Source organism: Prionailurus viverrinus, chromosome A3 (assembly GCF_022837055.1).
Source record: "Prionailurus viverrinus isolate Anna chromosome A3, UM_Priviv_1.0, whole genome shotgun sequence".
Classification (NCBI taxonomy): Eukaryota; Metazoa; Chordata; class Mammalia; order Carnivora; family Felidae; genus Prionailurus; species Prionailurus viverrinus.
In genome coordinates, this window is record NC_062563.1 from 22,963,162 (window position 1) to 22,977,909 (window position 14,748).

At 47.9% G+C, this 14,748-nt stretch overlaps 1 protein-coding gene across 7 annotated transcripts in view; it reads right to left on the reverse strand.

Moving 5' to 3' along the window:
* Positions 1 to 14,748, reverse strand: part of DLGAP4 (DLG associated protein 4) — an 86,835-nt gene that overhangs the window by 25,147 nt on the left and 46,940 nt on the right. For 4 of the 7 annotated variants that reach the window (XM_047851712.1, XM_047851717.1, XM_047851716.1 and 1 more), the window contains 3 exons: positions 9,550 to 9,911; positions 6,959 to 7,047; positions 6,023 to 6,435 (listed from right to left, as the gene is read on the reverse strand). In XM_047851712.1, coding sequence (XP_047707668.1) covers positions 6,023 to 6,435; positions 6,959 to 7,047; positions 9,550 to 9,911 — 864 coding nt within the window. Of the gene's footprint in view, positions 1 to 6,022; positions 6,436 to 6,958; positions 7,048 to 7,292; positions 7,373 to 9,549; positions 9,912 to 10,532; positions 10,618 to 14,748 lie in introns of those variants that run through there. The other 3 variants (XM_047851713.1, XM_047851719.1, XM_047851718.1) reach the window with 3 other exon arrangements.

Consider the following 14,748-nt stretch of genomic DNA (forward strand, 5'->3'; position numbering starts at 1 on the left):
TGTTTTGAAGGGGCACATGCACCCCAATGTTTACAGCAGCACTATCAACAATAGCCAAAGCATGGAAGGGGTCCAAATGTCCATCGATGGATGAATGGATAAAGAAGATGTGGTGTATGTCTATATATACACATACATACACTGGAGGATTACTCGGCAATCAAAAAGAATGAAATCTTGCCATTTGCAACTACGTGGATGGAACTAGAGGGTATTATGCTAAGCAAAATTAGTCAGTCAGAGAAAGACAAACATCATATGACTTCGCTCATATGAGGACTTTACTACACAGAACAGATGAACACAAGGGAAGGGAAGCTAAAATAATATAAAAACAGGGAGGGGGACAAAACATAAGAGACTCTTAAATATGGAGAACAAACAGAGGGTTACTGGAGGGATTGTGGGAGGGGGGGATGGGCTAAATGGGTAAGGGGCATTAAGGAATCTACTCCTGAAATCATTGTTGCACCATATGCTAATTTAGATGTGAATTTCAAAAATTAAGGACAAAAAAATTAAAATTTAAAAAATTTTTTAAAAAGAAAAAAACATTAAAAAAATTTTTTAAATAAGTAAAAGCACAGCAATGAAAGAAAAATAAATAGGACCAGGTCAGAATTAAAAACTATTGTGTATCAAATGATACTATCAAGAAAATGAAAAGACAGCTTACCGAATGGGAGAAAATATTTGCAAATCACATATTTAATAAATGCCTATTATTCAAAAATTATATAAAGAACTCTTGCAACTCAACAAGAAAAAGACTGCCCAATTAACAAATGGGCAAAGGAACTGAATAGATTTTTCTCCAAAGAAGATACCCAAATGATGATCAATAAGAACATGAAAAGATGCTCAGCATCATTACGGAAATGCAAATCAAAATGACAATGAGCTACTATTTTATACCTACTAGAATGGCTATTTTTTTAAGAGATGAAAACTAACAAGTGTTAGCAAGGATGTGGAGAAATTGGAACCTTTGTGCATTGGTGGTGGGAATGTAAATTGGTGCAGCCACTGTGGAAATCAGTATGGCGGTTCCTCAGCAAGCTGTAAACGTAGGTCACCCAGCAATCCCACTCCTAAGTATATACCTGAGAGAACTGCAAACTGACTGAAACAGATACTTGCTTGCCAGTGTTCACTGTAGCACTATTCTCAGCAGCTGAAAGGGGGAACTAACCCAAGTGTCCATCAACAGTTAAGTGGAAAAACAAAATGTGGTATTTATACACAGTGGAAATCTTATTCAGCTTTAAAAGGGTTCTGATGGGGCGCCTGGGTGGCTCAGTCGGTTAAGCGTCTGACTTCGGCTCAGGTCACAATCTCGCGGTCCGTGAGTTCGAGCCCCGCGTCGGGCTCTGTGCTGACCGCTCAGAGCCTGGAGCCTGTTTCACATTCTGTGTCTCCCTTTCTCTCTGACCCTCCCCCGTTCATGCTTTGTCTCTCTCTGTCTCAAAAATAAATAAACCTTAAAAAAAATTAAAAAAATAAATAAAAGGGTTCTGATATATGCTACAACATGGATGAACTTTGAAAACATGCCAAACACAAAAGGACAAATACTGCAACATCCCACTTATATGAAATATCTCAAATAGGCAAATTCATAGAGAAATCAGATTAGAGGTTACCAGGGGCTGTGGGGAGCGCAATGGGTAGTTATTGCTTAATGGGTACAGAATTTCTGTTTGGGGTGGTGAGAAAGTTCTGGGAATAAATACTGATGATGTGCGACATTGTGAATGTAAGTAATGACACTGAATTGTACACTTAAAAGTGGTTAAAGCCATCTAGGTGGTTCAGTTGGTTAAGCGTCCGACTCTTGATTTTGACTCAGGTCATGATCTCAAGGTTGGTGAGTTCAAGTCCCATGTTGGGCTTTGTGCTGACAGCGCGGAGTCTGCTTGGGATTCTCCTTCTCCCTCACTCTCTCTCAAAAATAAATAAATAAACATTTTAAAAAGTGGTTAAAATGGCAAACTTTTTGTTATGTATATTTTACCATAATAAAAAAATGACAAATATGATCCAACCATTCCACTCCTACATCTATCTATACACAGAAGACTTGAACACAGCATTATTCGTGATGGCTTTTACCTTTCTGTTAGAGTCTTTACATCCTGATGCTTAAATAATTATTTCTTCATCTGTGATGTTACTATCATATGTTACTAACATACCAGCACATAACCTCCTACTCCTACATCAGTTCCTCACTTTTAAATAGAAATAACCAAGACGACTGGACGTTCCAGGAAACATCAAAACAAAAAGACAAATACAAAGACGGAACCTAAAGGACAGAGCACAGGGTCCCAGGAAAACTTACATTTATATATCTAGGTCTCGCAGGGGCAGGAGACACTCTATGCATAAAAAAAGGACAAAATATCATGAAAAAGAACAGTAGAATGACCTGTTGTATGGATGGCCACAGTAAACATGTGACGGACGGAGTTTGGAGATCAAGTCAGGAAAATGTCCCCATCTCCATAGAGTTCTCAAACAAAAATATACAAATAGCCACAAGGCATATTCAAAGATGCTGGACAGTATTAGCCATCGTGGAGATGCAAATTAAAACCATAATGACATACTACTTCACGCTCACGAGGATGGCTAGATTCAAAAAGACCAGTAGTTGCAGAGTGCCTGGATGGCTCAGTCGGTCAAGTGTCTGACTCTTGGTTTCGGCTCAGTTCATGATCTTGCAGTTTGCAAGTTCAAGCCTTGCATCAGGCTGACAGTGCAGAGCCTGCCTGGGATTCTCTCTTTCCTCTCTCTCTGCCCCTCCTTGCTTGTGCCCTCTCTCAATAAATAAACTTAAAAAAAAAAAAAAAAAAAAAAAAAAAGACCAATAATTGCAGGTGTTGGTGAGGATATGGATAAATTGGAACCCTTGTATACCATTGGTGGGAATGTTAAGTGGTGCAGCCACTGTGGAAAATCATTTGGCACATTCCTCAGAAAGTTAAACACGGAGTTTCCATATGATCTAGCAATTCTACTCCTGGGCATATATCTAAAAGAAATGAACATACTTCCACACAAAAACTTATACACGGTGTTGACAGCAACATTACTGATACTAGCCGAAGTGTGGAAAAAACCCAAATGTCCATCAACAGATGAAATGTATAAAAAATGAAGTATACCCATAAAATGGAATATTATTCAGCAATAAGGAATGAAGTGCTGATACTGCTACAACTTGAGTGAACCTTAAAAATGTTATACAAAACATAAGCCAGACACAGAAGACCAGATAGTGTATGATTCCGTTTATAAAAGTGTCCAGAATGGGCAAATCCACCGAGACAGAATTGTGGTTGCTAAGAGCTGAGAAAGTGGCAGGAACCAAGAGTGACTACTAATAGTTACAGTGTTTCTTTTTGGAGTGACGAAAATGTTCTGAAATTAACAGTGACGGTTGTACAACACTGAGTGTACTAACTGCCATTGAACTGTACACTTTGAAAGGGTGTTACCGCCTAGGTGGCTCAGTCGGTTAAACGTCTAACTCTTGATTGTGGCTCAGGTCATGATCCCAGGGTTGTGGGGTCAAGCCCCATGTTGGGATCTGTGATCATGAAGCCTGCTTGGGATTCTCTCTCTGTGCCCTTCTCCCGCTCATGTGTGTGCACATGCACTCACTCTTGCTCTCTCAAAAAATAAAAAATAAAAGGGTGAATGGGTGAATTTCATGGCATGCAAATTATTTATCAATACAGATGTTATAGCATGGAAAAGAAAAAAAGAAAGAGCCTTACAGAAAGATAACCAAAAGATATGAGGAAGAAAAGATCAGAGACTGAGGCTCAATCCAGCAGGTCCAACATCTAAGTGACACAAATTTTGGAGAAAACAGAACAAATGAAAGCAAGGAAATTATTTTTAAGAATTAACGCAAGGCTGTTTGTCAGAAACAAAAGACCTGTATCTCCATATAGAAAGGGGCTATCAACTATGGGCACAGTACATTCCTGTACAAAGTCCCATTCCACAGCACAGCACTGAGAAATTTCACAAGAGAGGTCAAGCAAAGAGCCTAACAGCTTCCATAGTCAAAACACACAAAGGACTGAAAATTAGAATGCATCAAACTTTTCAGCACAAGTAACAGAAGCTAAACACAATATAGCCTTAAAAATCCTGAGAGAAAATTGTTTCAACTTCATTTTTATATGTACATATGTTATATATACAAACATATACATATACATTACATATATAATTTGTTATTTTTCAACTTTATACTCAGCCAAACCGTGTGAGGTCTGAATGAAGACATGCAGTTGCCAAAAATTTATCTCGAACTAAAGGTGTGTGTTCCAGCAAAATTGAGGGATTATGCCAAGAAAGCAGAAGGCCACGCTGTCTGGAAAGCAGGGTGTCCCCCATGGGACAGCGGCCAAGGGCAGTCCCAGGTGATGAAAAGGGAAGTTTCTGGATAGCAGTGAGGCAGCAGGCCCAGAGAGTAACCTAGCCAGATCAGAACAGAGGACAGAAGTGCACTAGGAAAAATATGAAATCATGAGATTATCTGATATGTCTGCATATCTGAAAAATAATACTGATGAAGGCTGGCAGATCTGGTGGAGTGTGTAAAACATTACAAATAAGAACTTAGAAAATGAAGTGTGTAAAAAAGATGGGGCAATCATTTATTCTAGGAAAAATAAAGTGTGTAAGAAAAGGAAATTAAACCATAATATAGTATTAGGCTCTGCAATGAACAATAATATTTACATGCTTACAGTAAACAAATACACTGGCGGTTACTTAAGCCAAAACTGTGATGTAAGACATGCAGGGTGGGGCACGGGAGACAGAGGTGATACAGCTAACTACTCACCTCTTATAAGCAGGAAATCAATACATGACGATGACTGATTTGAGAAGAATTAAGAGGTAATCACATTTAAAAGAAAAAAAGCAATAGGAAGGCAAATACCAGGATGTACAGCTACCGACAGCTGCAAGCAGAGAAGTCTGAGGTCAGGCAGTGGGCTGGATGGTTCCTATTAGAAGTATGTCAGTGCACTCTCTGGTCCTTGGCTCCATTCTGACTTGTTAAATACTCTTACTGTGCAAAGTTATTAATTACACAGCTCACAACAGTTCCCTGTGCAGCAGCAGGTGTGACATTAAACCTGGGAACTGGCCTAAAGGTCTATGGATACAGACCTATCCAAGGGTACCCTCCTCAGGCTCCACGCCATCAGGTGTCAGTGGGATGCTGACTTCATCCTTTCTGGATACTCTGGAGACCTGTCTTTCCTGCATGTTCTGTAGAGGGGCTCTCTTGGAGGATGAACTTTGACTGAACCAAGTCAGGGCACAGTGTAGCTACTGGGGCCACGGCCTGGAGCTTCCCAGGGGCCACCTCTCTCCTGCTAACAACCACCTGTGAATCTAGGCTCCCTACATATTTTTAGCTCTTTCCGGAACTCATTTCCTAGAGGGATTTTTGGAAAGAGGCATGGATAGAGAGAAACAGAAGTAGAGAAGTAGATGGCTTCTATTTCACCCATTCACAGTTCCTCACACTCTGCTGAGGCCCATGGTTAGATCCTTGGTGCCTGGCATACAGTAGGCACTCAATAAGGAGCTGTTTAAGACATAAGCATGGTACCAACTTTCTGTGTCCCACACGTCTTCGGGCCCTTTACATGCACTGCCACCTTCAATCCTCACAAATACCTCCAGAGAAGGCAGGAGTAGCTCTACATTACATAGAAGAAACGGAGGGTTTGGAGGCACTTGACTAAGGTCACTTCACTAGGAAGGGAAGGGCTGGGATTCAAGCCCACAGCCTGTACACCCTTCCTTGAGAAAGCTCAGCTTAGGTAGCTAGACAGAAGGGAGGAAAGAATGGAAATAAGAGGAGAGCTCACAGCTGACTCAAGAAGAGAAACTGAGGCCTTTCCCACTTGGAGGCTCCGAGGCTGGAGAACGAGCTGTGCACCTTTCTCTCCAGCCCGGGGCCCATCCCTGCAGCACTCACCTTCTTCAGAGAGGTTGTTCTCTTTGGTCTCCTTGTCCATCTGGCAGCACCAGCCCTCCAGCCGCTCTGTTTCTGCCTGAAGTAGTTTCAAGAACCAGTAGCCATCCCGGCGGCACGCCCCTGGCTGTGCTGGCTCTGCCGGGGAGCTGGAGGAGGTCTCGAGCCAGGGGTCAGGCGGGGGCAGCGAGGATGCCTCTAGGGCAGGGTCGCTGTTGTCTCCATAGGAGAGGTTGCGCTTGATCTGGGCAATCTTGGGGACCTGCCGAGGGCCGGCATCGATGCTGATGGAGTTGGGGTGTGGGGTACAGTCCGGGAGGCTCCTCTCAGATGACTTACAGCTTGAGTCGTTGGCATCCTGGGTATCTGAGTCGGTGTCCCGTCGGGAGGACATGCTGTGAGAGGGGGCGCTGCTTCTGGGGGTGGACAGGGGGGTGGAGTGGGGTGGGGACAGGAAGGGGTGAGAGTCACCAAGAGGGCCAGAGACCAGAGGCCACCCCGACCCGGACACACGGGAGACAGAGAAACGGATGCATCGTCTGCTCACCATGCGCCTGAAGCGGGTCCCACAGCCCCTGCCTCATTCTCTGCTCAGCCCTTGCCCCACCCGCGCCCACACGCGCACACACACACATGGACAAGGTCATAAGGTTGCCTGTTTACTGCAGTGGGGGCCAGAAGACCACCAACATTGGGGTGCTGGGCCGTGTCTCTGCCGGCTGCGGCCCCCCGTGGGCCAATTGATCTCATAGAGCAAGTGCTCATGGGCCCGCCCGCCTGCCTGCCCAGCCTCCAGTGCCTGGGCCACTGCCCAAACCCCAAACCCAGCTTGGTTATCAGAAATCCAGCAAGGAGAAGTGGGTTAGGGAGAGCAGGAGAGGTGAGAGCAGAGGGAAGGGGAGGAGAGGGAGAGGCAGCCACCGCCTCTATGCGACTTACCGCCAGTCGTCCTCTACCTGAACCCCGATGGACTGGAATTTGGTAGCGGGACTGGGCTCCTCTTTTGGCACTGGCTGAATGCAGTCAACCTTATTGAAGGACAACGACAGCAACGGCACGGAGACAAAGACAAAAATAAAAAACAAACACCACACTTGCTGCTGAAATTCACATTAGTGGGACGACGCAGAAGGACAGACAGACACGAGGCATGCGGACACTGCACGTGGGCCCGAGGCTGGACCCAGTTAAGCCGGGCACTGCTCATTCGCGTGGAGCGGGCAGGTGGGTGGGCGGGAGGTGGGATGGGGTGGAGATGACTGGCTTTCCCTACTCTGAGGAGGGTGCCATCACATCGATTGCTTTGGGTCCGTTGTCCTCCGAGAGGTGGGAACCGTTCCTTCTAGTCCTCTCCTTTACACGCATCAAAGAGAAGAAAAAAAAGAAGGACGACGAAAGAGAAAGAAAACACACACACACACACACAAAGCCACAGCCGTTATCTGGTGTAGTCAAAGCTGGGGGCTGTCTTGAGGCAAAGATCACTCCCCAACCCTGCAGCTGAAGGGCAGGCTGGAGGCGCCTGTACTAGGGCCAAACCTTGGACATCAGTTCTGGATTTGAAAACTGCCCCCAAGGCAATAGCCAATAAGGTCCCAGGACGCTACAGGATGCGGTCCCTGGGCCTCGATGGCTGAGGTTACTTTCAGCAGTGGGTGGGCCTGGGGAGCAGCAGAAAGGGCCAGGGACAGGGCCAAGTGCAAAGCTAGTGCTTTTTTTCCACTCCCGTGAAGCGGAAGGAAACACGGCAGCAGTGATGCCCCGAATCTGCCTTTCTTCTTTGGGACAAAGCTGCATGGACGTGGAGCAGCCAGGCCGGCCCTTCCATCATTGCTCATGGATGAGGGAGAATCCACACTTGACCTAGGGCTTGAGGTACCAAGGGATGGGATAAGGGTTGTCAGGGTATCCTTGGAAATTGGGGACTCCCAATCTCTTGGCTTCACAGAAGTGGCAGAGGGTTGGGCGCCAGGCTCCTCCTCGCCACGGGGATGCAACTGCATTTCTCCTTCAGCAGGCGCCAGCTCAGGGAGTACAGCATCACCCATCTCAAAGAGCTGCGACAAGAGCTTGGAACAGGTGGGGGTGAAACCAGGGAAGGGGAAGGCCCAAGAGCTAGGATGCTCATCCCCAGGTAAATTTCTGGACGAAAGGAACCAACAGTGAGACTAAGACCTTCTGAAAAGACTGGAGTATCTGGTTTGGCCAGGGAGAGGATGGAGCTGCCCAAAGACCCTGCGTGGTTAAGACCAAGAGACTAGGCTACTTTCTATGTCCCTCAGAATCCCTCCTGGAGCAGCTGCACAGGGCAGGGACTTGAACCCCTTATGAAGGAGCCCAGAAAACATTAATCTCCCGGACAACTCTGTTCCTGTACATGTGGGGAAACTGAAGCCCAGGCAAGTGCAAGAAACTGGCTAATGAGTTTTTCTCTGGTTGGAACCCATTCAGTCTCCCTTGTGTCCCAAGTTCTTTTGGCATTCTAGCCCTCTGCCATCCACTCAGCCACATCCAGTTATCAGAGGCAGCTGGGGAAATGGGAGAGCCCTTCCAGCCCTAAGCCACAATGCACACCACCCTGACCTCCTTGAGGGCTCCACCTTCCGCAAGCTCAATGCTCACTGTAGCCACTTTCCTTCTTCCGTGCCCTGAGTGTGTTCCACTTTAGTCTGGAGGCTCAGTCAGGGCAGGTGGAGTCCTTGCACTCTGGACTGAGAGCAACTCTTGAATCTGCAAAGCAGGGCTCAAGTTTCCCCAGCTCAGCTGACAAGACAGATTACTGTGGTCTGATGTGTACAGGAGGTGCTGTGAAGCAGTAGAGGGGAGCTGGTACACCCTGTCCTGCTGTGGGTGGACAGGGAGTTTGGCTTCCAGGAGGGTCTGCTGGCTTTGGCCACTTGGTCCTGGGGAAATATCTGCCTGGATCCTTTCCCATGGAGGGAGACCTCAGGACCAGCATCACACTTCTCAACCTGACATGGGCCTGGTGCCTCAAACCACCTACCTGTCCCCCAGGCCCGAGAAGGCTCTGGGTAAAGTTCCCCTCAAGCAACCCCCATGGCTCAAGGGCCCTGGGTCCTGGGCCCCAGGCCCATCGACGTCTAGGCTCCATGCTGCTCCCACTGCCAAGCGGGGCTGCGGCCTCCGCACCCGAGCTGACCTTGGATTAGAGAACTGTTAAGCCAGTCCCACCTCCCACGCGTTGGCTGGCAGGGCAAAGGGTGGAGTGGACAGACAGACAGACAGGTGAACAGTGGACAGGAGATGGCTGGCTGAGTGTAACTACATTGACTGGGATGACCCACTGGAGAAACAGGGACACATGCCCACAGCTACAGATTGCAACATGTGGGCAAACGTAAAGAAGGCATGGCTATGGGTGGAATTTGGTTCGGCCACTTGGAGCCAACCCTCCAAAAGAGACAAACCACTTTGCCCAGGAGACCTAGTGGGCCTCCACCAGATGTAATTACACGCAGGCAGGTGCACAGGGTGGGCTGAGGACATAAGAGTGTGAAAGGGACCCCTACTTGTATTCCTATAGATGACAGTTTCCTTTTGGGGATGGCCTCAGGGTGGGATTCAGAGCTGGTCAGCGTCCCTTGTTCACTCTTCAGAGCTGCATGTTTTGGGGGTGGCTCCGGGGCCTCAGGGGCTGGGATGACTCCACCCCGTGTCACACTGGGCGGTCGGGTACTGCTGTCCAGGCTGTCTGACGAGTTGCTGAGGCCCGACTGGCTTGTCACCTCACTCTTGTGGTCCTGGCTGTCCAGGTAGGTGTCCTGGGCAGACTCGGTGCTGCTCTGGACTGTGACAGAGATGAAGGGTTTTGACGTGGTACGTGGAGGGACCGGTGGTGGGGTCTTCTTATAAGCCACTAGACATGATGAACCTGCAGATAGAAGAGAGGAGGGCAAGGAGAAGGTAAGGTCCCAAACCTTTGGAACCCCTTTCAAGTCTGAGGCCCCACCTGACCTGGCCCTAGCTCTGGCCTTGGCTATTCCCTCAGGAAGGATTTGTGGAGCAGGAGAATGGGGGTCTGACACAGCAGTGACCAAGACAGACAGACATAGGCCCTGCCCACTCTTCTACTAGTCCAAGGCCAGGTCTAGCTGGGAATGCCAACATGGACCAATGACATCCTCCACCTCATAGTCACACACAAAGGTATTATCCAGCTGGGGCATGGACTAGATGATAAAGTTCATGGTGCCACAGGCTGTGAAAGAGCCTGACCCAGTGGCAGGGGATGCGGTGACAGTGATACAGAGGTCAGGAGTGCTAAAGAATGTTAACCTTGCTCCCTCCTCAAGCTCACGGACAGACCTACTGTTCCTGCTGGTCTTTTCCTTTTTTACCTTCCCTTTGCTTGGATGCCCCCTTTCTATCTGGTCAAAGACCAATACATCCTTTAGGGTCCAGCTAACCCTACTCCCATCTTGCTATTCCCACCATCTCCTCATTATGTGAAAACCCCATATACCAGTCTGCCTCCCTCAAGAGTCCACCATACCTGGTCCAATTCCCCATTCTCCACCATGATTCAGGGAACCAGGCCCTACCATGGTGGGGGCTGGGGTCATCTCTGAATCCCATTCCAGCCTGGCCTGGGACTGGCCCACAGTAAAGGCCCACAGCTGGCTTCTTACATGCTCAACTTTTTGTCTGAAACAGAAGGTGCTGTTGAAACAGCAGTAGCTACTTGCTGTGAGGGGCTGGGTCAGATCCTGGGGCTTTTCTCAGCATCTTAACTCTAAATGCTGTTTCCCCCATAAGGACTAAAACAAACTGGGACTAGGAGTGGGAGTCAGATGAGTGACTTTGAGCTCTGCTTTCAAGGTGCTACCGTTCATGGTGAGGGCCCAACAGAAACCCACAAAACCAGGCCCAGTGCCACAGGGGCCGTGAGCAAGGCACAGCAGAATCTATCCATCTGCCACTATGAGATGTCACTACACAACCATATCAGAATGGCTAAATTAAAAAACAGTGACAACACTAAGTGCTGGTGAGGATGTGGGGAAACTGAATGACTCATATGTTGCTGGTGGGAATGTGAAATGGTACCACCACCCTGGAAAATGGTTTGTTAGTTTCTTTTCTAAAAGACTATTTTTAAGTAATCTCTACATCCAATGTGGGGCTTGAACTCACAAATTCTTGATCACAAAGATCATGAATCTGCTCCCCCTGGCAGTTTCCTTTAAAACTAAATATGCAATTATTCTACAAACCAGCAGTTGCACTCTTGGGCATTTATTTATCCCATAGAAATGGTAACATGTTCACAAGAAAAAAACTTACACATGAGTGTTCATGACAGCTTTATTTGTCATAGCCCAAAACTAGAAACAACCTAGATGCCCCTCAGTGACTGGTTAAACAGTCTGTGGTACAGCCAGACTGTGGAATACCCCTGATCGGTAAAAAAGAACCAGCTACCAATATAAGCAACAACTTGGACAAATCTCAAGTGAATTACACCAAGTGAAAAAGCAATCTCAAAAAGCTACATACTGTATGGTTCTATTTGCAAAACATTCTTGAAATGACCTGATTATAAAGATGTGGAGATTAGTGGCAGGTAGGGACATGGTTGTGGCTATAAAAGGGTGACAAGAAGGATCCTCTGTGTGCCAAGAATTAAAACAGGAGGTGGACCGTGAACTTGCACACGACGAAGCTGCTGAGCAGTAAACACAAAGCAAGTAAAGGGAAAATGGTGAAGTCAGTAAGATTGGCTGGATGGTATCTATGTCAGTATTCTGGTATTGTGATATACTATGCAATATTCTGATACATTATGATGTTATATTAATTTTGCAATATTTTACCATTGAGGGAAACTGGGTAAAGAGTAGATAGGATCCCTCTGTATTATTTATTACAACTGTATGTAAATTACAATTACTTAAATATAAAAATTTAATTTAAAAAGCCCTTCCATCTGTCAGTTCATCTGACAGACTTGTGTTAGGCCAGGCCCTATACAGACTCCAGGAAAGCTAGGAGCCTCATCAGCAGAGAAACAGCCGTGAAATGAGTGAACAGTAACAGATGCCACAGAAGAGCCCAGGAGCTGGGAGCCATGCCTCACGCCTGAGTCTGGAGGTGACAAAGGGCTCTGGGAGCTCAGAACCAGGAGCACTCAACTCCTACTCTGTTCAGAATTTCCCAGTCCTGCTGAGGCGTTGAGAAAACCTGGGGATCCCACCAGACACACCCAGTCTCTGCCTACCCCACCTGAGAAATGTGGCACATGGGCAGAAGAACATGGGCAGCAGAGCAAGCAGGGGGCGGCGCTTTGGTCAACAGGCACACGACCCTGTCTTGTACTGCCAGAGAAGGAAAAGGCCTGCTCAAGCAAGATGGGCTCCTGTGTTCAGCTGGCTGTGCACACAGGCTCACAGCCTCAAGGTGGGTCATTTACTGAGCTGTGCTCGGTTTTATGGCTTTGTAACTTAAACCTCACAGTGACTCTGTAAAGTGGGGATATGATGATGCCCACTTTATAGTAGGGGCATGTGAAGTTCAGGGTCAGATAACACCCAGAGTTGCTAACAGTAAGTGGCAACCACATCTGTTTGGCTGCACAGCCTACCTCATTCTGCTACCCAGTCTTCAGGCCCCTCTCTGCCAGGCTGGGGCTGCAGGTGTCTAGGGCCTTCACTGATCACTGTGCCCCACAGTATCCTGCTAGACCCTGGAGCCTGTCTGCAGGGGGACGCCCAAGTTGAGATCTGACTGCTGGGGGAAGAAGGGCTAGACTAAAGGCAGAAGCCTGGCTTCTAGGCCCTGGCAATTCCTCACAAAAGTGCCTGCCTCACTCTGGACTTTTCAGTACTCTCATCTGTTCAGTGGGTGGGGAGGAGTTCTAAATAGCACACCATATTCACACAGCCCTTGACAAACTCAAACCATTTTCCCATTTGTTCTCTTACTCAAGGATAGGTGAGGAACCTCCCATCATTGAATGAAGAAGAGATTCCTGCTCTGAATCCCTTCTCTTTACTACCTGAAATCCTACCATTTGAGTCATTCCATTCACTTGATGATAAGGAGCCAGAAACCAGAGGGCAGCAAGGAACCAGACAAGCCTGAGTTCAGATCCCAGCTCTGTCATATACTAATTTGATGGCCACAGGGAGGGATTACATAGGCTACGTCACAGAGGGTAAGGTTCAGCCCAGGGCTGGCATGGCTACTAGTTTGTGGTACACGGTGAGGCAGGCCTAGGGTGGGGGTTGTGAGCCAAAATGGTACTATCCCCAGGTCACTGGTCGGAGAGGCTGGGCTGGTTCTCTATACAACCCTGGGGAAAGTTTTCCTGCAAGAGCCGGACATTAAGAGCAGCTCGTTGAAGCCAATGACCAACAGTGCCCGGCAGACCCAGAACTGTAGGTTCGAAGTCTGACAAAGACTGTGTGACCCCAGTCAGGGTCCTTGTCCCCATCTGTGGGGTGGAGTTCCCACTGGCCTGGAGGAGTCAGTGTGTGCAGGGATCTGTGTGGAAGAGGCACCCCCACCAGGAGACAGTGAGGTGCCCACAATCAGGAGTTTGGACAGAGGACTGACCCTCCAGCCTCCTGCTCAGGGTTGTCTAGGTCCAGAGTCCTGCTGACACGTACTCAGAGGCCTGAGCCCTGGCTGAGACAGCCACTCATTAGAGAGAAAGTGAACTAGTGAGAGTCCGGGCCAGGTGTGATAAGAGGAAAGGTGAACTTATCTTGGATTTTTTTTTTGTCTCCTGGGCACAAGTCACAGCCAGATAAGTAATGTGACTCACAGGGAGGATTTCAGGTTGTCAGGGGCTCCCCGGGTGGCAGGCATCCCTCAGCTCTGTGCACAGTCTTTCCCCAGGGCAGGGGGATGGGACCCAACTGTACAGAACAGCTCTCATTTCACAAGTGGGAAATGCCATGAAATACAGGCCAACAACTGCCCCTGCCCCTTCTAGCAACACCGTCACCGCCCTTCTTCCCACCTTGGGGCTCTTGCACATGCTGCTCCTTCTACCTGGAAAGCTTCCACTCCTCACATTTCAAATGCCACTTCTTCAGAGAGGCCTCCTCTGACTTTCCTCTGCTTTCAGATGGGCCAGCATCTCCATTCGAGCATCTGTCACATCTGTCATCAGCTCATTTGGGCATTTACTTGTTGATGGTTATAGGCTTGGGACTGGGGGGAACTCTGTCTGTCTTGGCATATTGGGTCATATCTCAGGCCCAGGGCAACACCTTAAGCTTTATAGAAAGCTCTCGATAATATTTGTTGAATGAGAAAATGAACCTCATCATTGTTATAAAAACCCTTCAACTGCCCCAAATCAAGATTACTTAGCCTTAGTGAAGGCTCCCTTATAGGCTCCCAACACTGGAGTATGCAAGGTTCTTGTCTCCTCCCAAATTTGGAGCGCTTTCTAAAGCCTAGTCCCAACCACCCATCTCTGTAGCTTCATCTCCTGTCCCCCCACCCCCTAGGATGGCCCCTCCAGCTTCAGAGAGCCACATGCACCCATTTCCAAACACACCACACTCCGCATGCACCCAAGCCTTTGCACATGCGCTCATTCTACCAGAATCCCTTTCCAGGTCCTTCAGCCAGTCCCTCCATCCAACGCTCTTGCTGGCCCAGGCAGTCTGCCCCCCTCCTCTCTCTGTGGGTCAGCTGGAGCACTCAGGGCTGTGGCCATGCCCCTGACGGAGAGTGTGTCCCACGCGTGTTACTAG